Here is a 25108-nt window from a genome sequence, read left to right on the forward strand (position 1 = left end):
AGGTAACAAAGCAGACAACCTATCCTTTACAGATCAGCTTTTACAAGTCACCAGCCAGGTCGCATTTAAGACAGAGAGGGGACCACTAAACGGGGTGGAGTCATGCTGGCTTTCAAGTGTTTCCCTTCCGTATCAACAGTCAGAAAATAAATCCGAACTGGGAGAAGTGGCTGTGCACCACGCACCCGGCCAAACACCAGGAAGCAAACTACGCAAGATGCCAAGTACCCTCCTACGTTTTCAGCCAAAGTAAGTTTTTACAGGCGGACGTAAGTTTTTACGCCCCGGAGAGGACTCGCGGACCTGGGTCCGGTCTGCCTGACTCGCCCCACGCCGCGACCACAGGACCCGCGGCGGGAGGACTTCGCCCCCCTCCCGCCCCCGCCGCGCCGGGTCCGCCGCGCTGCCCGAGGGGCCCCTCCTCGCGCCCCGCCGCGGCCGCGGGCTCCATTTCCCGCTCCCGGGGCGGCCGGCTTCCCGACCCGGAGGCGCCGAGGCCCCTCAGCACGGCGCGCCCCAGCCCGCTCTTCCGGCGGGGGGTCCGCCGCCACGGGCCCTCCCGCGGGCGGCGCCGCAGCCAGGCCGGCGCAGACCCACGGCCGGGCGAGGCCGCTCCTCCCCGCAGGCCCCGGTTCTCCCCCCGCCACCCCGCCCGCTTCCCCCCTCCTCCTCCCCGCGGCGCCTCATCGTTGTTTGAACCCGAAACGGAAATGAGACTCGCGGCGCCGGGGAGAAACGGAAACAAAACAGGGGCCGGGCCGGGCCGAGCCGGGCCGCGCCGCGCTCACCCACCGCCGTCCGCCGCGCCGGCCCCGAGCGGAGCGGCCGCACGACACCTCCCGCCGGCCGCGGCCCTCGCAGCTCCAGCCGGTCCGGGTCCGGGTCCCGCCGCCGCCGCCTTGAGGAGGCCGTCGCGCGCTCGGGATTGGGCAGCGCGGCCCAGCGCGGGCCCGGCGGGGAGGGCGCGCCGATACCGCCACCCCCCGCGCGGGTGCGGGAACTACAGCTCCCGGCGGCCCCCGCGCGCCGCCAATCCGGGGGCGGGGCCGGCGCCGCCTGTCACGCCCGACCGTTTCCCCCCACCCGGAAGCGTATCGCCTACTTCCGGCGGTGACGGTTGGTGGCGGGCTTTTTCCGTGCTCCCTCTCTCTCTCCCCCCGCGCCTGGCAGCTGAGTGGGGCCCTGCGGTGCGTGGGGCGCGCGCCGGGGCCGCCCCGGGGACCCCGTGTGCGCGGCCGCGGGGCTCGGCGCTGTGGCGGCACCGGGCCGCGCGGATAGGGCGGCTTCCCGGCGTGCATTGCGCGGGGGGGAGGTGGGGCGGGGCGGACCTGGGGCAGCGGCGGCGGCTCTCCGCCAAGGTGACCGGAGCTGGGCCGGGGCGGCCCCGCGGCGCCCCTGTGCCCTTCCTCCTGCGGCCCCGGGGAGTGGCGGCTCTTTCTCCGTCCATTTGCGCTTGGGGCATCCGGCCCCTGGGGCTAACGGCGGCTCCCGGCCCCGCTGCCTGCGAGGGCTCCCGGGGCGGGTGAGGTGGAGACAGAGAGCGGGGGAGCGGTGGGGCTGGCGGCCGATGTTGTTGCTGGCTTCGGCTGGGTTAGAATTGTTACTTTTTCTTTAAACAAGACAAAACCCGAAATGCCCTGTCCGTCCCGGTGGCGGTGGGAGCAAAGTCGGTCGCAGTGCGGAATTGAAGGGTAGCAGCGGACTCGGTGGTGCGGGGCTCTTCGGGTTCGGCGGCTGCTTGAGTTTCCATCCCGGATTGCATGCTCGTTTAAAGCTCATCTCCGAACTAAATCTTTTTGCTTCTTTACGCATTTACGTTGCGGAAAGATCTAACTAGTTCTGTGTTTCTGGTTTGGCTTTTTTTTTTTTAGCTAAAACATTAGTGTCACGATGATTCTGCATCAGATTCTGCAGCTTTCTTCCATTTTTCGCTCTGCTGTTTCCACTCACTTGCGCAGAAACATAGGGCTTTCTGCTATTGTCTTTAATAAGACAAAAGAGCTCGATCCAGTTCAGAAGCTCTTCTTGGACAAGATCAGAGAATACAACACAAAGACCAAGTAAGTAAAACAAATATTTTAAGGCTGATGGCAAAAGGGGGAAAAAATGTTGACTTTGACCAATGCTAAAACATGCTAGCTCTGTAGGTTGGACTCTAAATACTTATCGTATACTTTCCTGGAACACTTACTGATAGTGTCACAAGTGAGAAGGCTTGTTCTTGCATACCTGACAGAAAATGTCCATTTTTTTCCCCCTTAAAAAAAAAAAAAAGTAGTAAAGCTGATGTCATTCTTTTGGGGGAGTTAAGGCACTCAGTTAAGGTTTTTTGCACACTACATGAACACACCAGTATGTTAATATTTATCCATCTTTGTCCTCTGTAAATAGACAAAAAAAAAACAACCAACCTTTTTTTTGTCTGGGGAAAATGGCTAGTCTTCAGTCTTGTTTCCAGAAGCTGAATGGAAATAGCCTCCAAAAGCAATTGAGAATTAATGGAACTGTGAGGCTGATTCATTAAACATCTTAAGTTAACAAGCAGTTCATTCAAATGTAATCTTGGATTCTTGTAATGTTTGAATGAACTACTTAAGAGGAAACTAAGACTATCATAGTTCTGTGTAATTTATTCTTGGGAATTATTCTTGGGAAGGAAATAAGCCACTTCTTAGTTCTACTGCAGGGACATGTGTGTTTCCACACCTACAAATTAGCCTGTGTAGGAAGGCATATTTTTGGTGGCTTTACCGATCATAAGTGACGTCTGTGTTGGTATAACTAAGCATTGGTAATCTAAAGAGTTATTATTTTAATTATTTTATATTTGTATCCCAAGAAATTCCTGTCCAAATCTGTATGAATGCAAGGTGCCCTGTCTCTTGAGGGTTTTTTTTGCTTGTTTAGTATTCAAAACACATTCTCTTTGCAAGAACAGTTAAGCTTTACTAACCAAGATCATGAATTCAAAAATAGCAGAGGTACAAATCACATTTTGTTAGGAAATCACACCTGGAACAAGTGAAACTAAGAGCCCTGAAAGCCTGGATGCTCAGTGTAGTTTTGTCTCAAAAGGCTACCTCTGTAGCTTGGATTTTCATCATTGGTAATAGAAAGCCTGTACTTTACCCTGAGAACCTCCTTTATGTGTAAGGTAAGTAGGCCCTAAGGTGTGTCATATCTCAACTTTTAGAAATATTTTAAATTGTTTGATTTAGTTGATTGTCAGAGAGGTTTTTAATTCATAAATGGCCATGAAAATGTAGAACTTCCACATGAAATTTCAGAACTCAACTGTTAATCAGAACTTTTAATGTTTTTTTAGGCAAGCTGGAGGGCCTGTTGATGTAGGCCCTGAATTTCAGAAAGACATGAATGAATCCCTTGCTAGACTTCAACGAGCTTATGGTGAAGGAGATCTAACGAAGTTTCCAGAATTTAAATTTGAGGGTGAGTTAACAATCTTACTGAATTCATAATTGCAAGTAAAGACATGTTCACTGACCAGTTTTCTTAATTCCCATTTAGTTTTTATTTAGACCATTAATCTCATGTAAGATGCCCTCAGTGAATCTCCTTACTTTTGCACAGTTCACATCTGATTCTGACTTTTTTTTTTTTTTTTTTTTTATTATTTGCCTTTTCCAGAAGAGATGTGGACTCACTCACACCGACGCTTAACAAAACCAGCAGTCAGATCAGGCTATCCTAATTACTCTTCACAGACCCTAAAGAAATAGCCCAGGCCCTATCGTTATATTTTTTTCTCATCCCCCCAAAGAGGTCAGCAGACTCTAATTTGAAAACCAGTTGTCTTATGTCATCCAAACTGCAATTTGTATATTTTTGTAAGCTCACCTGGAAAGCCAGTGATTTCAGAAAATGAACATAGAACTTAACTTCGTTACTGATGATTACTTCGTGACTAAATTATATTAAACCTTTTTCTTCAGTTATTTGGATATGACTTCTGTTTGTGTTAGCATGTTTTCATATTACCCAGATTGATTATGACAAGAAGAATGCTTGTGATGAATGGTTTATCAAGAATGCAGAGAAACTGCACAGACTCTGTCTGCCTTAAGACATAAAGGCAACTTAATTTTTTTACAGACAGGCTCATTTCTATAGTTCTTTGTTTCTTTTGCTTACTTGTGTAAGTACAGCTCAGTCTTCATTGCTTACAAGCAGTTTTAGCTAAAGTCTGATTTGTGGGTGTAAGCAGCTGGTGTCTTTCTCCTAATCTGTAAGCAGCTGGTGGCTGGGTTTCTTGCAACCATGCCAGTGTATTTATTTGGTTTACGTGGCAAGGTTTTGGTAGCTGCGGGGGGGCTGCAGGAGTGGCCTCTATCAGGAGAGGCCAGGGGCTGCTCACACATTGGACAGAGCCAGTTCCATCCGGCTCCAAAGTGGACCCACTGCAGGACACAGCTGAGCCAGTCAGGGATGCTGGTGGTGCCTCTGTGACAACGTATTTTAAAAAGGGTGAAAAACACTGTGTCTATTCTCAACCCTCCTGTGGAGGGAGGAAGGGAAAGAGTGAAAGAGAGCATGAGGCTTGGTGTGCATCTGGCAGCCAGCCAAGGTCAACAAGCCACCCTAGTCAGTGACTTCTAATTCTGATCAGACTAACTGGAAATTCTAATTTAGACTAGGAGCACACCTAAAAATGTTCTGGGTCTTGGTGGTATTATGGCTGGATTAAGGAAGAATTTGGTATCAGATTGTTACTTGTGCAAATAAAACAGAGCATCTGTAAAGTAGCATCTGTGGTGGTTCCCCCCCCCAGTTTAGGGATGTGGTTTCTTCATATTCAGTTTTATTTCTGTGTAATTTGTCAAACAATACATGTTAAAGTTTAGGATTTTTTTCATAATGAAACAAAATATGTGTGACCATAGGAACAGAAAAAAGGTGGGGGGAGACCATGTTCTTTTACCACTGTTGCCTATCCTTAAATTAATTTCAACAGGTTTTCAAAACTAAGTGGCTAGATGGGTAGAAACTTAAATTTTTGACCTAGTGAAGGTTACTATAAGCTGAACCTTAGCTCTCAGACTCTTTGTAGCAAGGAAAACAGGCATTAACAGCCCACCTGTCAAAAGCCCTAATCCTTCTGAGTTTGTACCTTTGACATCAAGAACTCCTTCCTCAGTGTTTGTATGTGGAGAACATCTGTTAAGTGGAGTTGAAACTGTGCAGTCCATTCTGTTAAAAAGCTACAAGACACTAATCAAGAGGAAAGAAGAGCTTGGTTACTTGTTCTTATATCAGAGTTCTGTTGGAAATACAGTGTCGTGTCCAGTAATGTTCTGGTTGACTTCTTCACTTTCTCTGCTGGCTTCTCCCTACCCCAGGTGTTGCTGAAAGCTGTTTTGGCAGAATGTTACTCTCTCAGAGATGTTATGCATAATGTTTAAGGTGGAAAAGACTTGTCTCCAGCGTAGTTTATTCTTTGGTGTTCCCCACATCCAATCATACCCCAATACAAACAACGTGGTGTAGACTGCAATGTACAAGAGCTTGCTTTAGCTTTCCAACTTAATGTTTTGTTTTCTTTGAATAACAGATGAATTGTGGTGTTCAAGGCTGGAATAAAAAGATACTAATATGACTTTCTCCCCTTCCTCCTTTAGAGCCCAACTTTGAGGAGACTCCAAAGTGATCTCTGCAGGTTGTACACCAGACAGCAGTGTACATCAGTGGAGGTGCTGAACATGGCATCAGTTGTAACTTAATAAATGCAGTGTTTCAGTTTGATTTCAGAAGCATCAATAAGTTCTTAACTGTATGGTAAGCATAGTTAGCTATGATCGTCAACTCTTTGACTGAGGCATCCGAGTAGTGTATCTCAATGTTAACTACTAAACTCCTTTGCCAAGCTACATTTTAGTGCTGAGAAGTTGTAACACTGATAATGATACACCAAGAAGGAACTACTTGTTTTTCTGAGTTTGTCACATGCAAAAAGCTTCTGTAAAAAAGAAAAAAAAAAAAACAAAAAAACCCCAAACAAAACCATGAACTCTCAATCTGTAGCAAAGCACTATAGTAGTGCTGGATCTGCACAGCCAAAAGCATAGGCACAAATATACTAATTTTACACTGCATCAGTGAACATGCAAGTGATGAAGTGTTACTCTTACAGAAACAACTGAAACCTGTTAATGAGGTTGTGAGATTTAAATTTCAGTAACTGAACTACTGACACAAACACTTCAGGTTCTGAGGAACTATTTATTTGTGACACTTCAACAGTTAGGGTCCAAATACTACAGCTTGAGTTGTACTGGCATGAATTTTCTTCAGAATGAAATTACATAGGCAGTCTACAGAAAGTCAGAGGGAGAGACTTGTGGAAGAGACGCTGTAGGCATTTTATATTAGACAAAACACTGCATGAGCCCCAGTTACAGGAAGCTTTACTCTGTCAGGATGGTGAGTTTAAGTCTGCACGACTACTTATGCCCTTATAGATGGCTTTAGCAAATCTAATATAATGCCAAGGTACTAAGTCAGAATTGCAGGAGAGTTTGAGTCCTTGACAATGGTGGAGACACAAGTAGTAGAAGTAGTGGTAGCAAGGTCATCTATGAAAGTTATTTGAATAGATGATTGTTCCAAGCTGCAAGAGTGAATCCTGTATTGCTGCACGTATACATGAACAAAATAAGAAGTCTTCACACAAGTTGACTTGTATATTCAATTTAGTTCTACCTTTAAGTTAAGTTTTTGGGGGTTTTGTTTTTTAAAAAGCAATTGCAGACAGTTAGGTTAACTAGATGTAAACATTTGCAGTTTCTATTTTCAGCATGTAGTATATGGAAACAATATTTACAGAGCAGAGGTCAAAAGATCCCTTTGATACTTTTGTATAACAAGTAGTCATTTGATGTCCCTCACAGAGGCTGAAATCTTCTAAATAACAAAGGACTTGGTGTGCTTGAAATCCTAAATGAAGCAAACAGGGTTATATAAGTAACGGTTCAAAGATTTTTAACCAGATTAACAAGTAGTGTACATTTCAGAAGAAACTAAGGCATGGAGATTGAAAACAAGCATGCCTGAAGCACTGTTAATTAATGTTTACTCTTTTCTGGACAGGGAAGTCTGCAGAATGCATGCTACCCAGAATAGGAGTAATAACATATTAAAAAATACTAGTATCAAACAGCTCTGTTGAGCATCTGATTCATAAGTGCATTAATATCGACAAACAGATAACACAGCTTTTCAAAGTTTGTTCCTTCCCACTCAGAGCAACCAGGTAGTTGGCCTCAGTAAGTTTCTTACATACGTACGAGGTGAAGGAATAACCTTATGCTATTATTTAGTATGTTCTGTTTTGATTAAAGAAATGGGTGGCATTCAGTGAACTTTTAAGGTTACTAATGTAGCCTTAAACTGTAGACAAATTAAGTTGCTGCTAGTTGAAGCTTTAGTTGGAGCTCCTATCTGAAAAGCTGGAGCAATGTATGTGCAGTTAAAGCCCTTGAGCCCTCTCACTGAGGAAGGGGGAAAAAAGTACTAGTTTAGCTTCCATACTTAGTCAAGCCTTTTGACCCACATTAATCTCAGAGGAATTAAGGCCCAATCTTTCTCTCACTGCTGCCTTGGACTGTGTCTGAATTTGTTTCCTTGTTTAACTGCTACGTACAAGCAAGGCAGAGTGGAAGTCTTTACAAAAAATGGCATCATTAAGTAGACAGTATAGAGATGATATTGCCAAATAGTGTAAGGGTGTTGCCTCTTTAGTTTATCTGATAAGAGGAAAAATAATCATGAAAATGGCAAAGAAAAAGAATGAAAGAAGCTAATACAACAGAGAAGTGTAGAAAGAACTAGGTTAAAGGCAACCAGGTAAAAATCTGGTTAGTGTGGTAAAGAAAATACAAAATACGGAGCAAGGTGCTGTAGTTGCATGGCACTTGAGACTGAGTAATAGGAAGCTATAAATGCAAACAGAGATAAGGTATCTCCAGGTATTGGTGGCATGTATGGTTTGGCAGGTGTGGGGGGCTGTGTGTGTGCAAAAACATCACAGATCTAAGGAATTTTGAAGTCATAAAACTTCTTAAACACTGCTGAATGCAAAATACTTGCCTTTTCACTCGTAGATTGATAGTTGGTCTTTCTGTTAACAGAACAGGAAGGCGACATAGGTTAAATAGTGACTTTTCTGGTGTTAGTTTTAACCCTTTGAGAACCTTATTTATGAATGCATTTTCAAGATTTCGAGCAATCCTTAGGGGTTTTTTTGCCTCTTAGAAAAAAGTTACAATAACAAATCCATTGAATGCGTTTAGGTAGCTGTCATTATCTCATGAACCACTGTCAGATTACCTTCCCTAGCTTGTCTTTTCACGTCTTCCAGTTATGCTTTTTGTCTAGGTCATGGCCAGTATAAATCACACAGTATTTCAAAGTAATATTTGTATTTCTCTTTAGGACATTACTCTTTTTTTTTACCTGCTATTACCTGTAAGTGGTAAGATAAACTTCTAAAAGAAAAAAAAAAATTGGAGGCCAGCCTCCAATGAAGCATACAATTTTAGCCTTGTGGGGGAGCACTAAATTAGCTTGAGGAATTCTGACTTGCTATTAAGAAATTTAAGTGCATGAAATAAATCCGTATCAAAGGGGTAGACCAGACACTCTCAGAAAGTTTCCACCAGTCATATTTTTATAAAACATTTCCTGAAATAATCTGTAGACATGGATATGAGGACAGGTCAATTTGGTTCTGATCATCTTTTGTCTAGTTTGAAGAGGAGACAAATGCATGCCTGTAGCTGAGTTAGGGGTGTAAACCATAACTATATAAAAAGATACATCTCTGCACATTTATCACAGTAATAATGCCTAATTCATTTTCTGAACAGCATGATGGTTCTAATAAGGGAACCAGCTGGTGTGTAGGATCAGGTTTATTTCAGTGTTCAAAAAAGCCACTACAAGAATCGTGTGGGAAAGGCCTTAAACAATCATCACAGTTACTAAATCAGAAATGTAAATGAAGTTTGCAGTGATTTGTGTACTACTTGCATCAAGATACTTACTGGGAAGAGCTTTGCTCTGAAAAAGGGAAAAAAAAAAAAGAATTAGCACAAGAACAGTTTCCTTAGCTGATTTAAAGTTCTTTGAAATAGTTATTCGTAGCTTATTCAGCTCTTCAGTTTCTAGAAGGAGTTTCCGAACTAAATGTCTCTTTCTGGTGTAGTGAATTTAAACAGAAAAAAGATTAGGTTGCTTTCAAGGGTAAATGAACTTCCAAGTGAACATGAACTCTAACAGCAGCTCCGTTAGCCTGTTACTTTCAGGCAGCAGACCTTCTCAGACCCCGACAAGCATACCTTCTTGCTGTGCTGAACTCTACAAGGCACTAATGTAATCGCTATGGACAGGATTGCTTGGTGTCGAGCTTTTTGCAGCAATCCTTAAAAGCAAACTTTATCCACGTGCACTTTCGCCACGACCCAGAAGAGGGAGCCAGTTAATTTAGTTTCCCCTTCATCAGAACTCAAGCGCGCAGACCTTTTAGACTACAAGTGAACTTGCACGGCTTGTTTTTATGTTGCCTTTCTTTGCCATTCGCTCTCAAAACGAGAGCAGAGAGGCTCCAGGAGCCAGGGTTCGGCTCGCTGCTTTCTCTAGGCTGCTGTTCGGTAGCCTCATGCAACTGCACAAACATCTCCATGTCATTCTTGAACTATCTTGTGTAGTAGAAGTTGGCAGAATAAAAATGTCTGCACAAAAAAATTTGTTGTAATGCTCTTGAGCTTTAGTACCATGGAGTTAGAGCCTTCATGAAAAGGAGAACATGTTACAGTCGGCAGAAGTACAGACATTTTTTTGACACAAGGAAGGAGTGATGTTATTTTACTTACTTGTAAAGTAGCCCTTTTTTTGGGCATAAAATACTCCAAGGCCACACAATGACATTACCAGAGCCACAAATACTACAGCAGCAATGATACCGCTTACATTAAGGTCATCTGTAATTACAAAACATAAGTCCAATGTCGTAAGTTGTAAAAAGTTCCATTGGCTGGATTTTTTCCCTAATTACTACAAGCACCTTTTGTATCTATAGGGGGTCTTTGGCCCAAGCTGCTTAAGTTAATTAGTAACACTTAGATGTACATAAGCAGTCCAAAACCACTGCTGTATCACAGCCACATGAACAGGAGTGCTCGACACATTTCAACTGCTTAGTTTGGGTCAAAAGTAAGGAAAGAATAAGAGGGATCAAGGGATACATACCTATCCCCCTCCTCATACCTATCCCCAATAAGTATTATTCAAGTCCTATGTTTCTAAGGGAAAATATCTTGAAATCTTTAGAAGTCTTAAAACAAGTGTTTTCATGTAGTTATTTTGCCTAAAAACTGAAATAGCTGATGGCAATGTCAGGTCCCAGTCCTGAAGAACTCTTTAGGCGAGTTACTTAAAATTCAATGCTTTTTTATTTTTTAACAGCAAGGCTTTTAAAATTCAACACAATAAAGGCCAATAAATGTTTTAGCCCAGATGTCTAAAGTTAAACTCTACACTGGGCTACCAAAACATCTAGCCATTTTTACTTTGAAGGTGATGACCCATGCCCATTTCCTGATATAATCACCAAGAGCTGCAGACAATCATCCATTTTAGGAAAAACAAAAACATCAACAAGCGGAAACATTTTCACAGTTTTTGTTATATGTCCAATTACTTATTTGGTTCCTGACTTTAAGCATACATTAATAGATGGTTGGGAATTTTACCCCCAAACCTATCAGGTTTTGTGCATTCATTGACAGCAGTTTAGGACTTTGGTGAGTATTTCCACAACAGAGGTATTCTGTCTTGGTAGCTTGTGGAACACTTGCTCATAATCAACCAGGAATGCATTAAAAGCCGTGATACAGTGATTTTCAGCTAAGTTCTAAGAAAGCACCAGAATTGCTTTATGGAATACTTGGACATAAACTTCTGTGCAGTATTTGTTAGGATTTGTTACCATCTGCTTTCCTATCACATCTGCCAGAGCTAGTTTTGTATTTTGCAAACATTCATACATTTTGGGTTGTTATTACAGACTGCCCCTCCAGCCTTTGCTAAATTCTTTATTAGCTAACCAATGTTACACTTCACCTGTGCTGTGCAAGTAGAAAAGAAAAAGGCAGCAGGATTTTTTTTTTTTTTTTTGAGAAACACTGACTTCAGTGTTACTCTGGCAGGTATAAATGAGTCATTCAGTTAAATTTCTGATCCGTTACATTAAGATCTCACATGAATGCATCTCAAAAGGGAGGCTTTTCATAAAAAAAACAACCCAGTGGACTGGCGCATTATCCTGTACACCTTCCATAAAAGCATTCTGAAATATTAAGGCTCTCATATGGATAATGCTGTTCTGTGAAGTTCAGTGTTTAGCAACCTAAAGGCTGGCTACTGCAATAATTTTAAAGTACTAAACTAGCTGCTTTTTTGTGAAATGCAGAGAGACATGTTTGTGGTGTAAGAAAGGAATGCTTTAAGTAGCCACAGCAACTACATATAAGGAACTCATTATTATTATTATTCCTCCCCCAAAATGCCATAATCAAACAAAAAGATATAATTCAATCTGGTCTTAGCTTCTATTGCAAGACTGTTTTCCGCACCTATTTTCTTTGACACATACCAACTTGCATTCGCTTCACTGAGCATTTCTGAGATAATCCAATCCCATTGGAGGCTTCACAGAAATACTCTCCAGTGTCATTCTTTGTAACTGTGTTAAACAGCTGTTAAGAAAGAGTCCAAAACCATTATCAGAATACAAAAAAAATCAGAATTTCCTGTATGATAAACATTCTGACATTTCAATAGGGGTTTTTTGGTTGGTTGGTTTTTTAAACAACAAAAAAAAAAACCCTGAAAGCAAGTTAGAAATTCTGGTCCAGTTCAACCTCATAATTCAGCTCCCTAGTCACATTCCCTGGTCCTTAACTTCAACTTCTGGTCTAAGAGGGTCTATTAGAAGGACATTTTATACTAGAAGGAGTGTATCTACAAGGAGATTCTTTCTCAGTGGATCAGTAATTTCCAATAAAATGCATTTTCTTAGACATGTTCTAATTTCAGAATCCCTGAAATCAGAACATTTTGTTCATTTTACCAAAAAATCAACAACAAAAACAATGAAAAACACCCCCATGTACTACTAAAAATAGTTCCCACAGAAAGTTTGTGGGTTTCCCTCCCTGCCCACAGAAATGGCACTTTCTCTCTTCTTCCAATGGAGAAATGCTAAACTGCACTATTTATCAAATGCTATTACTGTAAAAATTAAAATGAGGAAGCAAGAGATGGACAGAGACTGACCTCATGCCAATTTCAGTGTTTCTCTGTATTTTTTTTTATCATTAGACTTGTTAACTTTTTTCCCTTTAATATATCCCATACTTTAAGTTTTTCAGAAGTGATTAGTAATTTTGAGTAGTCCACCTAATTTCCACAGTGCTGAAAGATCCACAGCACCTCTGAATGCTTAGTCACATTTCAGTTTTCACATTTGGTCATGCACAAGAGTAGGGTGTTCCTAGAACAACTCTTTACTTCTGAAATATCTCATTTGACAATGCATCATAGGTAGTACGTATCAATTTTTTTAGAAGGATCAGCTAATAGGGGAGGGATGAGAAAGAGACAGCCACTTCTAAGGGAAAAAAAACAGCCCACAAAACAAACTACAACTAAAACAAAAAAACACTAAGCTTACTTACAGCCCCGACTCATTTCCACTAACTTCACAAGTACTGGACTGGAACTTGTAAATGCTACTGGATTGCACAGATTCTCGACTGCCCTTAGTGCTACACTCCCACTTAAGTGTGTGAAGTCGCTATTTCAGATTTTAAGGCACTATCATATATAACTCTGTTGATATACTGAGAGATCATTCTCACCTGGCACTAGTTAGCTAACTGACAAGGTGAAATTTGTCATGTATTTTCTAGATTCTGCTCACTTATCATTACTGCATCCTTGCAACTCACTCAATTTTTATCACTCAATGTCTATGGCTTGTCATTGGTCTCAGGCAGAAACCACCTTCTACGTTTGTTAGCACATATTTCAGCATGACATTGATCTCTGACAAAGACCTTGTGCATTTCTGGATTAAGACCCCTGTGCATCATTGTACTAAACAGTAAATTTCATCTAGATAGCTGGTTATGACAGAGTTGGTTATTACACTTACCAGAGTGCCAGACTTTTTATTCATGGTGTAAGTTACGTTTGCTGCTCTAGCACTGCCTGTTCCTGTCTTTTCCAGTAAGGCAACACCGTTCTTGTACCACTGGTACTCAGATGGAGGAGATCCCTCAGTCTCCTTACAGCTCAGTTCCACTACTGTTCCGGTCATTGCAGAGCTGGGTACCTCACATACCGGCGTAGTCGGAGCAACTGGACAATGAAATTGCACTTGTTACATGGTCTTATCAGTATTGTCTATATGACAACAGTTTGACAGTCACTAGTGAGGAGGGGAGCACTTGTGTACATGCTTAGAAATTACCACGTTAATGAAATGAAGTGGTGGAGAAGGGGTTGAAGGCAGAGTCCTGCTACTGGAAAGCACAGCAAAATTTGTGAGTTGTTAAAAACGTAAGAGGCTTGCTCCCAGCCTCCCCCACCACATGCTGTCTCATCCTGTCTGCAATCTATACAGTCTCATCCAACCTCAGAGTTTGTTTCACCTCGTTTCTTGTATGGGGCCTTTTGCTCACAGACAGAGGAGTGATAACTCAGGGAATCTGTAGTCCAGCAATTCCCCCCTTCCCTGTCCCAGTATTTAAAAACAGAAGTGAGGAAGAGGAAGAAGATTTTTTGTATTAAAATAAGTCAACTGGTTTTTGAAAAATGATTGTCAGAAAGAATTACCAAGACTGGCCACCATTGTGTAAATCCCAGGTTGAGGACTGTCCTGGGTTCGGCTGGGATAGAGTTAATTTTCACAAGAAGCTGGGAGGGGACACAACCAGGATAGCTGACCCGAATTAGCCAAGGTGATATTCGATACCATATGATGTCATGCTCAGTATATAACCTGGGGGGGTGGGTGAGGAGGACTGCATCTCCAGAACAGGCTGGGCATCAGGTTCCAGGTGGTGAGCAATTGCACTGTGCATCACTCGCTTCGTATATTCTTTTATTAGTATTATTGTTGTTATTATTTCTTCTCTCCTTGTGTTGTCCTATTAAACTATCCTTATCTCAGCCCATGAGTTTTTTACCTTTTTCTCCCGATTCTCCTCCCCATCCCACCGAGGTGGGGAGGAGAAATGAGCAAGTGGCTGCATGGTGCTTAGTTGCTGGCTGGGCCTAAACTAGACAGGACCAAAAACAATTGGCTACTTAATTTCAGTTTAAATTAAAAATAAACATTCCCACACACAGATGCAGGTGACCTGATCATTCCTTCTGCCATGAAGATGAATGTCTCTTTTCTGATTTTTATTAATGTGAACAGAAAAGGAACTGAATTTTTTTTTTTTGGTACCTTGAAGCTATGTAGAAAAAAACTAAGGGTAAAGAGGCACGCATGGAACATTAAAAGCACAACTGACACCCTAACAAGTATTCATAGTTTTTTCTTGGCTGATTTTATAATAAAAAGCAAAAATAAAGAAAACCAAGTTGAATACTAACTAATTCACATTAACTGTCAAAAATATTTGTGAGCAACTGTCGTGGTTTAACCTCAGCTGGCAGCTAAGCACCACACAGCTGCTTGCTCACTCCCCCGCAGCAGGATGGGGGAGAGAATCAGGAGGGTAAAAGTGAGAAAACTCGTGGGCTGAGATAAAGACAGTTCAACAGGTAAAGCAAAAGCCATGCACACAAGCAAAGCAAAACAAGGAATTAATTCACCACTTCCCATGGGCAGGCAGGTGTTCAGCCATCTCCAGGAAAGCAGGGCTCCATCACATGTAACAGTTAATTGGGAAGACAAAACACCATCACTCCGAATGTCCCCCCTTCCTTTTTCTTCCCCCAGCTTTATATGCTGAGCATGACATCATATGGTATGGAATATCCCTGTCCCAGCTGTGTCCCCTCCCAACTCCTTGTTCACCCCCAGCCTACTCACTGGTGGGGTGGGGTGAACAGCAGAAAAGGCCTTGACTGTGTAAGCACTGCTCAGCAATAATGAAAACATCCCTGAATTATCAACACTGTTTTCAGCACAAATCCAGAACATCACCCCATGCTAGCTACTATGAAGAAAAGTAACTCTATCCCAGCCAAAACCAGCACAGCAACACACACACACACACACACACACACGGCTTCTCCTTTAGGCTCTAATATTTCAACTTTAAATTCAGAAGCCACATTTAAAAGAGGAAAGCTGTTGAGAGAGTGGAAGAAAGAAAGAAAAAGTGGCATTACCTCATTGTTGGAGCTAATCAGAAGTTCATAAATTTATCATCCTTTATGAAGAACTTTGAGACTTTATTTATAATTTTAAAAGATCAATTATTTTTGAATAGAAAAAAACCAATACAGAAACTAAAAAAGAAAATATTTTCTTTTCTCCCTTTACGGAGAAAAGAAGAAAACTACCAACCTCTACCACCCATCCACTCGGAAAAACACGAGGAACAATGTAAGAAGAGTGTGCACAGTATTCACTTTTCCCTACTTTCCCCAACTGGGAAAGAAACCAAACAAAAAACCACAAAGAACAACCACCCCCGCAAGCCAACACTATCTCTCCTGTAAATGAAGTCCACAGATGGCTAGCTCGCTGGCTGGCATTGCACAGACACTGCAGCAGTTTCTTCTTCCAAAAACAGTAGGAGACTGTAGCATACTGGAATGAACTGCTGCTTAGGAATATTTGATAAGTGTTGACAGATGCTGACTTTCCAGTGCCAAACACCATGATCAGCTTATGCAGACTCTCAGTCGCTGAGTGACTTCAGTTTTAGAAATGGAAATTTCACTATCACATAAATCAGCAATACTTGCTAAGTTTTGAGAACTGAAACCCACATTTATATCAACAAAACCCTAGTTACATTCCCTTCTAATGCAAGTGTGCATTTTGCAAAGCTCTTTTGTGAAGTATGTTGTAGAATGTGCATATGCACGTGTGTTTATAAACCCAGCCCAAAGAAGACCTAAAAACCCAGCAGTCACACACCATATGGACAGCCCTACCTTCAATACCCCTTGCCATCATTCAATTTCTTTACAGAAGCCCAAGTAATAAAGTTTGTACCCAATACAGTGAGAGTAATAGTAGCCTCTCCCAGACGTTGCCCCTCTTCACTCTTTGCACTGATTTCACAGCGGTAGGTTCCAGAATCCTTTCTAGTCACATTTCTAATACGAATTCCTGTATTCAGCATCTCTGCTCGGCCTCGAAGATCACCTTTAAGGGAGAACAGACAGAGAGGTTTCTGCTCTTTGCTTAGAGCAGATGTCTACGTCTCATTGGCTTGTTCTGAAAGCACATACAATTTATGAACTATTGCTCATTTGTTCAGCATTAGTTATCTATCACCAAGGAGCAATGTGTAAACCCCCTCCCAAGACAGTAAGAACCTTCCACAACTTGTCCATTTAGTCCAAAAAAAAAAAAATCAGTTCAAAAACCCTACATCTTTCATACATTTTCTAGTTGGAAGACAGAATGCTTTTTTTCTGCAGGTATTTCAAGAAAACATGTATAGCAGCAGTCAGGTGACAAAAAAGACATCATTTTCCACTAGAGGGATAGCAATCACTAACTTAATTACCTTACAGAAAGAATTTTGAGTGAGACCACAGCAAAGTATTTGACATTTTAACTTGGCAAGAAATACCTGAGGGATTTTGCAAAGATATGGCCATCAGGATTCTTACAATGAGGTTTTTTTTCATTTTACAGCTTGTTATGAAATTAAAGTTACATGCACACACAGAACCACAAGTTCCAGTGTTTCTCTAAATTAAACATATGCAGAAAAGCCCAAGGTCATGAATAAGACCAGCACATCTTGCAAGCTCTACAAACTAACAAAATCGCTGTGCTTTTATTTTATTTCTCAACCTTCATTTATTGTGTACAAGGTACCAGAGACCCATATTTACTTCAATACATAAAGCTGAGGTAAGTCCTTTTCAGAACATATAAACAGAAATGCCACTTCTGAAAAGAATACAAATAATTTAAAATATACACCTGCATTTATATTTTATGTATATAAAAATTACTGCATTATTCATACCTCCAGGTCTACAGAAGGCTTCCGAAACATCTTTGTAGGATAGGAGTGCAGAGCTTAGAGTAGTTTGGGGAAGGTTATATTTGAATGTAATTTCATTTTTGAAAAACGTCAAGGAATGTGCAGTGCCATTTTTCTTAATCTTGAGTTTTACTATATTTAACTTCATTAAAAAGGTAACTAATCATTGACAATTTTATTAAGAAATGCTTTTTTTTCCCCTTGGGGAAGAATTCTTTTCCTCAAAAGGACAGCTGTTCAGTATGAAGAGTCAACAGCATTCTCTTTCAGTCATTTTCCTAATGTTATTTCCCCCAAAAGAGTTGATATCTATGCTAGAGAGTGACATGTTAAACCATCAGTCTAAGTTTGTAGTACTGTACCTGTAAATTCACCATTGTAGTACACAAATGAGACTCCTTGAGACTGGATTTTCTTCCATTCTATTCTTAAGCTCATCCCTTTTGAAAATTTGTGCTTGCAACTAAGAATAGCCTCTGGGGGGGTGGGAGGGAAGAACACGAAAGAGAAAATTAGAGTCTTTAGCATTGTGTTTGGTACACATTCAGGCTCCATGAAATTAATATTCCCCCTACAAAAGAACTTGAGCAGTCAGCAAGGGCCAGATCTACTTCTCAAAGTGATGTCATCAGACCTTCTCCAGATTTACATAAACACAATGGGGAAACAGAAACTAGTAATTTTCCCATACTTCAGTGGCCTTTGGATCAAACTTCAGATGTTGGGGACTAGACATTCCCATGTTGGATGGGCACAGATTCTGTATTACTACCCTCATTTTAGGTTTAAATATTTTCATCAGTGAGCAGACCACCATTAAAAAAGGACTCTGACCGTGTTATCAACAATATTTTGTGAATTACCATTCTGAATTCAGTATCAGTAGTTTAACTGTTTAAATGTGTAACTTAATGCAGATGGAAAACATACCAGTAAGATGGTTAAATATTCTCCTATGTAACTTATGTATTTAGTTACAGTTTCACATTAGTTATTGTTAGGGTATGTGGAAGGTGAGAGTCTGCTTCATTAAGGTTTCCCAATCAAGGACCTTTTCAATGCAAAAGTGGCAACAAGTAAAGAGGGCAGTAACAAACAAAAACACAGAGACACAAACATGACAGACGGGGATTAACAGAGACGATGACAAAGACCATCAGTCTCCAAACACACTAATCAGACTGTGGTGTGGGCAACTGGAGCGAGTGAGAGACTCTGCATCAGTAGCTGGAGGGGCCACAGATGTTGGGAGTGTGTGTTGGTGAGTCTCACAGCACGTGTGCCTGGAGTGCTAGCTTGAGTAAACTTAGGGCCACCAACTGGGGGGTGTAGGCACCCCTGGGCTTGTGATGGTGGCTTCTGGAAGTGGGGGTGTGTGGTGTGTGTGCAGCGTTTGTATCTTCCCTAAAGCTGGTGTGCCTGGAGGTGTAACTCACTAGCAAACTTCAAGCTGGGTGAGCTGACGAGTAGGGCAGGGGTAGCAGATGGGCAAAGGGGCTGTTCTGGTACTCAGGGGATCCAAGAACACGCTTGTGAATCTATAGAGTGTTGTGTGAGGTCTTTCACCACTGAACTTGAATCTCTACCAGCCAGAGAAGAGGAAGGAAGCTCAGCTGTCTATACTTCATGCTTTATGTGAGCCTAGGCAGCATTATACGCGGGTGCTGTTGAAGGCAGCACCTTGTCTGTGGTGGTCTGTGTAGCTGGCAGTGCCAGCGTCGCGAGTGTGAGTATGTGTGGGTGTGCACACACGCGTGCATCCCTGAGACACACATGCAGCCTTGCTACTGGTTGAACCTGCAAATGGGAAAGCAGCAGCTGTGTCCATCGGCCTGGGACAAAGACCCCCAGGTCTCCAGGCACATTGGGCTGGGCTCCAGTGGCCAGGAAGAAGGAACCCCCAGGCCTCTGGAGCTGCTGGCGGCAGAGGCTGCTCATAACATCCCTTGGCAGTTACCTCTTATTTCTCTTGAGTTCTTGAGAAAAGAAAGTTCATACAATTGTTCACCTTTCTGTTTGTCCACTCAAGTTTCCCTGACTTATGTATAGTGGGCATCACCAACCAAATTTCACAGAGAGGCTGAGATTTCAAGTTACTGATTATTGCTAAAGTTGCCATAACTGGGTAAGAAACAAACCAAAATTAGTGCTCCTAATGAGGAACAGGTCATACTGGGAGTTCAGCTGTTCTTTTTTCCTCCCTCACAGCAGGACATCAGCATACACCATCACTAATACGTAGCTTGCATCATAGTAATTGTGGTCTATGGTCAAGCCTATAGTTATTATGGGGGAACTAAAGAGGGAGAGAAGACATTACAAACTGTATAGGTGAGTTATTGGGACAAACTCAGTGTTTCAGTAGTTCCATTGTGCATGGAACAGCATGCTGAAATATATATATTCCCCCCCCCCCCCCAGTACATAACTCTTAAGTCAAGTTATTAATAAGAACTGTTGGGAGACAACATCAGAGGAAAGAATCCAACCACACATCTGACTGGCTCCAAATCTATTAATGCAGTAAAATTTAGTATCTCCCAGAAATTTCTGTAAAAGAAACAAATACAATATTGGTCTTGCCACCTTTAGGCTGCTTATCTTCCAATATAGGCCAGAGTATCAAGATCAAAAGCCTTTACAGTTTTGGCAATGCCTATCTAGCTTTCAGGAGACAAACATCCAGTGCTCAAACATACGGTCAATCTGCTTTTACCAGCAGGCTTGCTTCCAGTCTCGGCAAACAAGGCTGAAGGGCAATTAAGAGCTAATGACAGATCTACCCACTCACCCTTTAGAGTCTGATTTCCCAGGTCTGTTCTGTAGGGAAACAAAAAGCTTCCAAGGGGCCATACTGGTAGCCTTGGTGATCTCTCATAGGCAAAAAAATGTCCAGACTTGAAAGAAAAATTGAGGCAGGAGGGCATTCTTTGCCAGAAACATGTTACATACACACTGGCTGCTTCAAAAAACATGCTGTGCCCTCAGGAAGCCCGAGGTTCCTGACTTCAGGTTGAGTGGATGGGTGGAGGCTTCCTGAATCTTAAGATTTGCTAAAGTTTCCTTTCCATTTTGTTTTTGTATCTTTCTAACAAAGAAAAAACATCATTCAAGCTCGACTTGCTTTTGCTACTGACCTTGTGACAGTTGGCTGGTCTCATGAGCTGGTCTATATCAGTTGACATAGAGACAGCTCAGCTGAAGTGTTCTCAGCTGAACAAGTCACCACCGTCTTGAATGAGCTGCCCCTTTCTTGCATACCACATTTTTCCATTTCAGAAAAAGCTAGCATCGATGCCCTCCCACTAATCTTATTTGGAGAAAGGGAACATAATGTAAGAAAGGGAGTGCATGCAGATACAACATAATAAAACCCTCCTTAGTTATAGTTCCCCTCTCCTGCTTTTTCCCATACTAATGGAGTCAGTGAGAGGTATTTTCCAGAACAGGTCTACTTGACTTGCATTAAGGTAGGCCCACAGGATGCTGTGCATCAGCACAGGCTCTGCGAGGCCTGGAAGAACCTTCTGGGATCTTGGAGAAGTCTGGGCAATGTTTAATTTGGATTTACATCTGGTCTGGAAGCTATCATTTGGTTATAGAATCACAGAATACCTCAAGTTGGAAGGGACCCATAAGGATCATCGAGTCCAACTCCCTGCTCCTCGCATGACTACCTAAAACTAAACCATATGACTAAGAGCGTTGTCCAGATGCTCCTTCAACTCTGACAGGCTTGGTGCCATGACCACTTCCCTGGGGAGCCTGTTCCAGTGACTGACCACCCTCCCCTACAGTAACAGGAGTTGGAGGAGAAAAGAAAAATGCATTTCAGATCAGCTGCATTCAGCTGAAGAGCTACATCTATCAGCCCCTGCCATTTGCTTAGTGCTGCTACACAAAAAGAACTCAGCATGGCATCTATGTTAAACTGATCTCACTCTATCATAAACAGATAACAAAAGAACAAAATGCAAGCCATATATCATATAAAAAGACAGAACCTAATCAAGCTTTAATATGACCTGAAGAGCTTCTCTCTCCTCTTGCCTGTCCTGAGCTCTAAATGTATGAAGAGTTTCTTCCCCCCAAATTACAAGAATACTTGACAGGAGCACAGCTAACAGCTTTAGAGACCTCCAAAATATTTTATTATTACCTCAAAACAGATGAATAAAACCTAAAGTTCAGCAAACAGTTCTTTCAGTTCCCAAATTCCCATCTCTCTCCATGCCAACCAAACCCAACAAACAAACAAAACCCGCCACATATCTCATATACACACTACTAGGATCCCTTTCTCATCTACCCAGCAAACATCAGGTTTTTCTCCCTGCCTCCTTAACTTCTCTAGCAAATTATTGGAAGTCATTTGTCATTTTACATATGACATATACATATATAAACAGCCATTATCGTTACTGACAATTAAAAATAGCCATTAAATTATAGTTACTGACAACTAGCTGACTTACAGTTGTTCTCTCTCTAGTCCCTCACTTCTCTGTCTTGTAAGTTAATTAATGCTTCTCCTTTCTATCAGTTCCCATCATTTTGGGTGCAAGAAAACCAGGCAGAAATTACAGAGAGAGCTACCAGGACTGACAAACAAGTCATAGAATCACAGAATAGGTGAGGTTGAAATGGACCTCTGGGGAGCGTCTAGTCCAAGCCCACATCAACTAAGAGAAAACGGGGACAAGACCAAGATTACACAAAGACTCAATGGAGAGAGTAGAAGCAGGACCCTTCAGGAAAGAGGAAGACAATCTTAACAACTGCACAGCTTCTGTATACATAGTTTGCGTGTATTGTGTATATATTAAAAATAATCACAGCAATGCCCATACAGTACCCTTAAACTCCTCTGCTTTTACGTTTTTGTTATCCGTTTCAATGGAAATTCCAGACACTCTATGATCTGCAAGGGGACAGAAAAAAAAAGACAATTCAGCAATAAACACTTGTAATTCCATATGTGCTTCACAGCTACAAGCAACATCTTCAAGACCTCCTTACACTGGACAGATTAGATATTGTCTGCTAGACAGAGCATGGTACTAAGAGCTAGACCAGGGCTGGCCATGTAGGTGGCCTTGAACAATTCATCTTTTCCTCTCCATGCCCTGGCACCTGTAAAAAATAGTAATATTTCTCTTTTACAATAGCATGATAATATTTACATGTGAGAAGTTCTATATAAACAGTAGGCGTTGTTTTACACTAGGGTAATGTCTCAGCCTGTTTCTAATTGGGGAGACTTGTATTAATCCGTAAGTGTATTTTCCACTGTATTCCTATTACAAGGCAGGCATGTTTACTGGAGAATACCATGTATAACTTCTACAGGGTAAAAAAATGTGTGCAGTAATTGGCGGTTACCTCAAATTCTTGTTGAAATGAGAGGGAAAACATTAGTCAACATTTCTATAGTTTTGTATCAAAGAGAAAAAAACCCCATACATTCTTGGATATCTCTTGTATTGGGAATACTGAAATTCCAGAGAGAACAAGTGAAGTAACCACTAGCCCTGTATCAACCCCCACCCAGCTACCTCCTCCCTCCCCGCACCTCACTACACATCCTCTCTTAAGAGCTGCTCTCCTCCCAAGAAAGGACTCCACTGTGTTCCCTCATGATTCAGAAGCATTCCTGCAAGGCCCAAGAGTCGGTCACAGTTATTCCAATTACTTCATGGCAGGCTACAAGACTACCAAGTGCTTAAGAACAGCTAAATACTGTTGTTTACACTGGTTTACATTAACATTTTTTTTTTCCAAAAGCATCTCAAGTTCCCTTTGGTTTAGGACCAGTTTTGAAGACAGCATGGACACTTCTAGTGCAGCCATTTCCTCCACCCGCAGCAGCCAACAGAACAATTGCTACAGAGGGTATGAACAAGAACTGAGCCCCTCTCCCTATTAACAATATTTAGAAACACGGCTTGTTTTAAAGCATAATGTTCTTTTGAATTATAGGAACTAGTCTTGCTTCACTCCTTTTAGTCTAATCTTGCTATTTACCTCTCTCACGTACACAGACCTCCTTTGTTCATCCCTAAAGAATTAATTTCCCTTTCCCCTGCCTAAAGGGGGAAGAGTTGCACACAGCCTAGCAGATGGATGTCCAGTCTTGATCTGAAGACATGAACAGATCAAGAATCTTTTGCTTCCTATTGTTTTCTTTTGACAGTTGATTACTTCTGTTGAAGTGTGTGCCTCATTTCTCACTTGAGTGAGTCCATTTGGGCTTTCAGCTATGGGTTCTCACAGCTCTGAGTTAGCATGCTGTTTTCTTTGTATGAAGGTACCATCATAGAATGGTTTGGGTTGGAATGGACCTTTAAAGGTCATGTGGTCGAACTCCCCTGCAATGAGCAGGGTCATCTTCAACTAGATCAGGTTGTTCAAAGCCCCATCCAACCTGACCTTGAATATTTCCAGGGATGGGGCACCTACAACCTCTCTGGGCAACCTGTTCCAGTGGTACGCCATCCTCATTGTAAAAAATTTCTTCCTTATATCTAGTCTAAATCTGGCCTCTTTTAGTTTAAAACCGTTACCCCTTGTCCTATTGCAACAGGCCGTACTAAAATGTTTGTCTCCATCTTTCTTGTAAGCCCCCTTTAAGTACTAAAACGTCACAATAAGGTCTCCCTGGAGCCTTCTCTTCTCCAGGCTGAACATCCCCAACTCTCTCAGCCTGTCTTCATAGGAGAAGTGCTCCAGCCCTCTGATCATTTTTGTGGCCCTCCCCTGGACATGCTCCAACAGGTCCATGTCTTTCTTGTGCTGAGGACCCCAAAGCTGGATACAGTACTCCAGGTGGGGTCTCACCAGAGCAGAGTAGAGGGACAGAATCACCTCCCTTGACCTGCTGGCCACTGTTCTTTAACTGTGGCCCAGGAAACGGTTGGCTTTCTGGGCTGCAAGCACACATCATCTACTCATGTCCAGCTTTTCATCCAACAGTACCTCAAAGTCCTTCTCCTCAGGGCTGTTCTCAATCCCTTCATCAACCCTGTGTCAACCGCACCACTCAGCTTGGTGTCGTCTGCAAACTTGCTGAGGGTGCACTCAATCCCACTGTCTATATCATTGATGAAGATCTTAAACAGTACTCATCCCATACACCATCATGGCTTTCTTCTCAATTAAAGATCATTCCTTATTGTTCAAGTCTAGCACTACAGAGGGAATTCTCCATCCAAACTGCTCCTACAACCCCTTCCCTCCATAATTTTCTAGGTTTTTTCAGCATTCTTTAAAAATACAGATTGCATTTCTATTGGTATCTGTAACCATTGCCTTGAGTCATGGAGCAACAGTCAGAATAGGTATTTGAGTCCCTGGCACTGTAGCAAAAGTTCAGTTACTCATTCACTGTATCCTGTTGTGATGGGTTGACTTTGGCCAACTGTCAGACACCCACCCAGCCACTCTCTCACTTCCCCTCCTCTAAAATGACAGAGAAGAAAATAAAATTAAAAAGCTCATGGGTCAAGAGAAAGACAGGGAGATCACTTAGCTATTACCACCACAGGCAAAACAGACTCAACTTCGGGAAAATTAATTAAATTTATTGCCAAGTAAAAATATAGTAAGTGCAGCAGTTGTGAGGAATAAGGGTTGTGGTCAGTCCGTAACAGCTCCCCTCTGCTGCTGCTTCCTCCGCACACTTTTCCCCTGCTCCGGTGTGGGCTCCTCTCCATGGGCCACAATTACTGTCAGGAGCCTGCTCCAACATGGATCCTCCATGCACTTCAGCTTCCTTCAGAGCATATCCACTTGCTCTGGTGTGGGATCCTCCATGGGCTGCAGTGTGGACATCTGCTCCA

At 42.3% G+C, this 25108-nt stretch overlaps 2 protein-coding genes across 6 annotated transcripts in view; one reads left to right on the top strand and one right to left on the bottom strand.

Moving 5' to 3' along the window:
* Positions 1-72: 72 nt before the first annotated feature.
* On the top strand, positions 73-5760 carry ATP5PF (ATP synthase peripheral stalk subunit F6). 4 transcript variants are annotated; one of them, XM_052795164.1, is made up of 4 exons: positions 73-249; positions 1872-2060; positions 3326-3450; positions 5637-5760. In XM_052795164.1, exons 2-4 carry the CDS (start codon positions 1891-1893, stop codon positions 5663-5665), a joined length of 324 nt encoding a protein of 107 aa, XP_052651124.1. In that variant the 5' UTR covers positions 73-249; positions 1872-1890; the 3' UTR covers positions 5666-5760. The 4 variants fall into 4 exon arrangements, with proteins under 4 accessions (XP_052651124.1, XP_052651125.1, XP_052651123.1 ...); XM_052795165.1 differs by lacking the exon at positions 73-249 and adding an exon at positions 1094-1116; XM_052795163.1 differs by lacking the exon at positions 73-249 and adding an exon at positions 1318-1358.
* A 457-nt stretch (positions 5761-6217) lies between these two features.
* The window catches only part of JAM2 (junctional adhesion molecule 2), a 44108-nt gene continuing 25217 nt past the window's right edge, over positions 6218-25108 (bottom strand). Inside the window, exons 2-9 of one of the 2 annotated variants that reach the window (XM_052795160.1) lie at positions 22126-22191; positions 17633-17746; positions 16262-16414; positions 13232-13437; positions 11669-11771; positions 9888-9995; positions 9060-9075; positions 6218-8134 (exon numbers count right to left, since the gene is read on the bottom strand). In XM_052795160.1, the coding sequence (XP_052651120.1) occupies positions 8047-8134; positions 9060-9075; positions 9888-9995; positions 11669-11771; positions 13232-13437; positions 16262-16414; positions 17633-17746; positions 22126-22191 (854 nt within the window). In that variant the 3' untranslated portion in view covers positions 6218-8046. The remainder of the gene's footprint in view (positions 8135-9059; positions 9076-9887; positions 9996-11668; positions 11772-13231; positions 13438-16261; positions 16415-17632; positions 17747-22125; positions 22192-25108) is intronic. The other variant, XM_052795159.1, reaches the window with a different exon arrangement.

The sequence above is a fragment of the Harpia harpyja genome, chromosome 8 (assembly GCF_026419915.1).
Source record: "Harpia harpyja isolate bHarHar1 chromosome 8, bHarHar1 primary haplotype, whole genome shotgun sequence".
Lineage (NCBI taxonomy): Eukaryota > Metazoa > Chordata > Aves > Accipitriformes > Accipitridae > Harpia > Harpia harpyja.

Bases quoted from the DNA above. Each gene is read 5' to 3' on its own strand.
- ATP5PF (XM_052795164.1), top strand. From the start codon at position 1,891: ATGATTCTGCATCAGATTCTGCAGCTTTCTTCCATTTTTCGCTCTGCT. The intron at 2,061-3,325 runs GTAAGTAAAACA...ATGTTTTTTTAG, and splicing joins GAATACAACACAAAGACCAA to GCAAGCTGGAGGGCCTGTTG. The intron at 3,451-5,636 runs GTGAGTTAACAA...TTCCTCCTTTAG, and splicing joins TCCAGAATTTAAATTTGAGG to AGCCCAACTTTGAGGAGACT.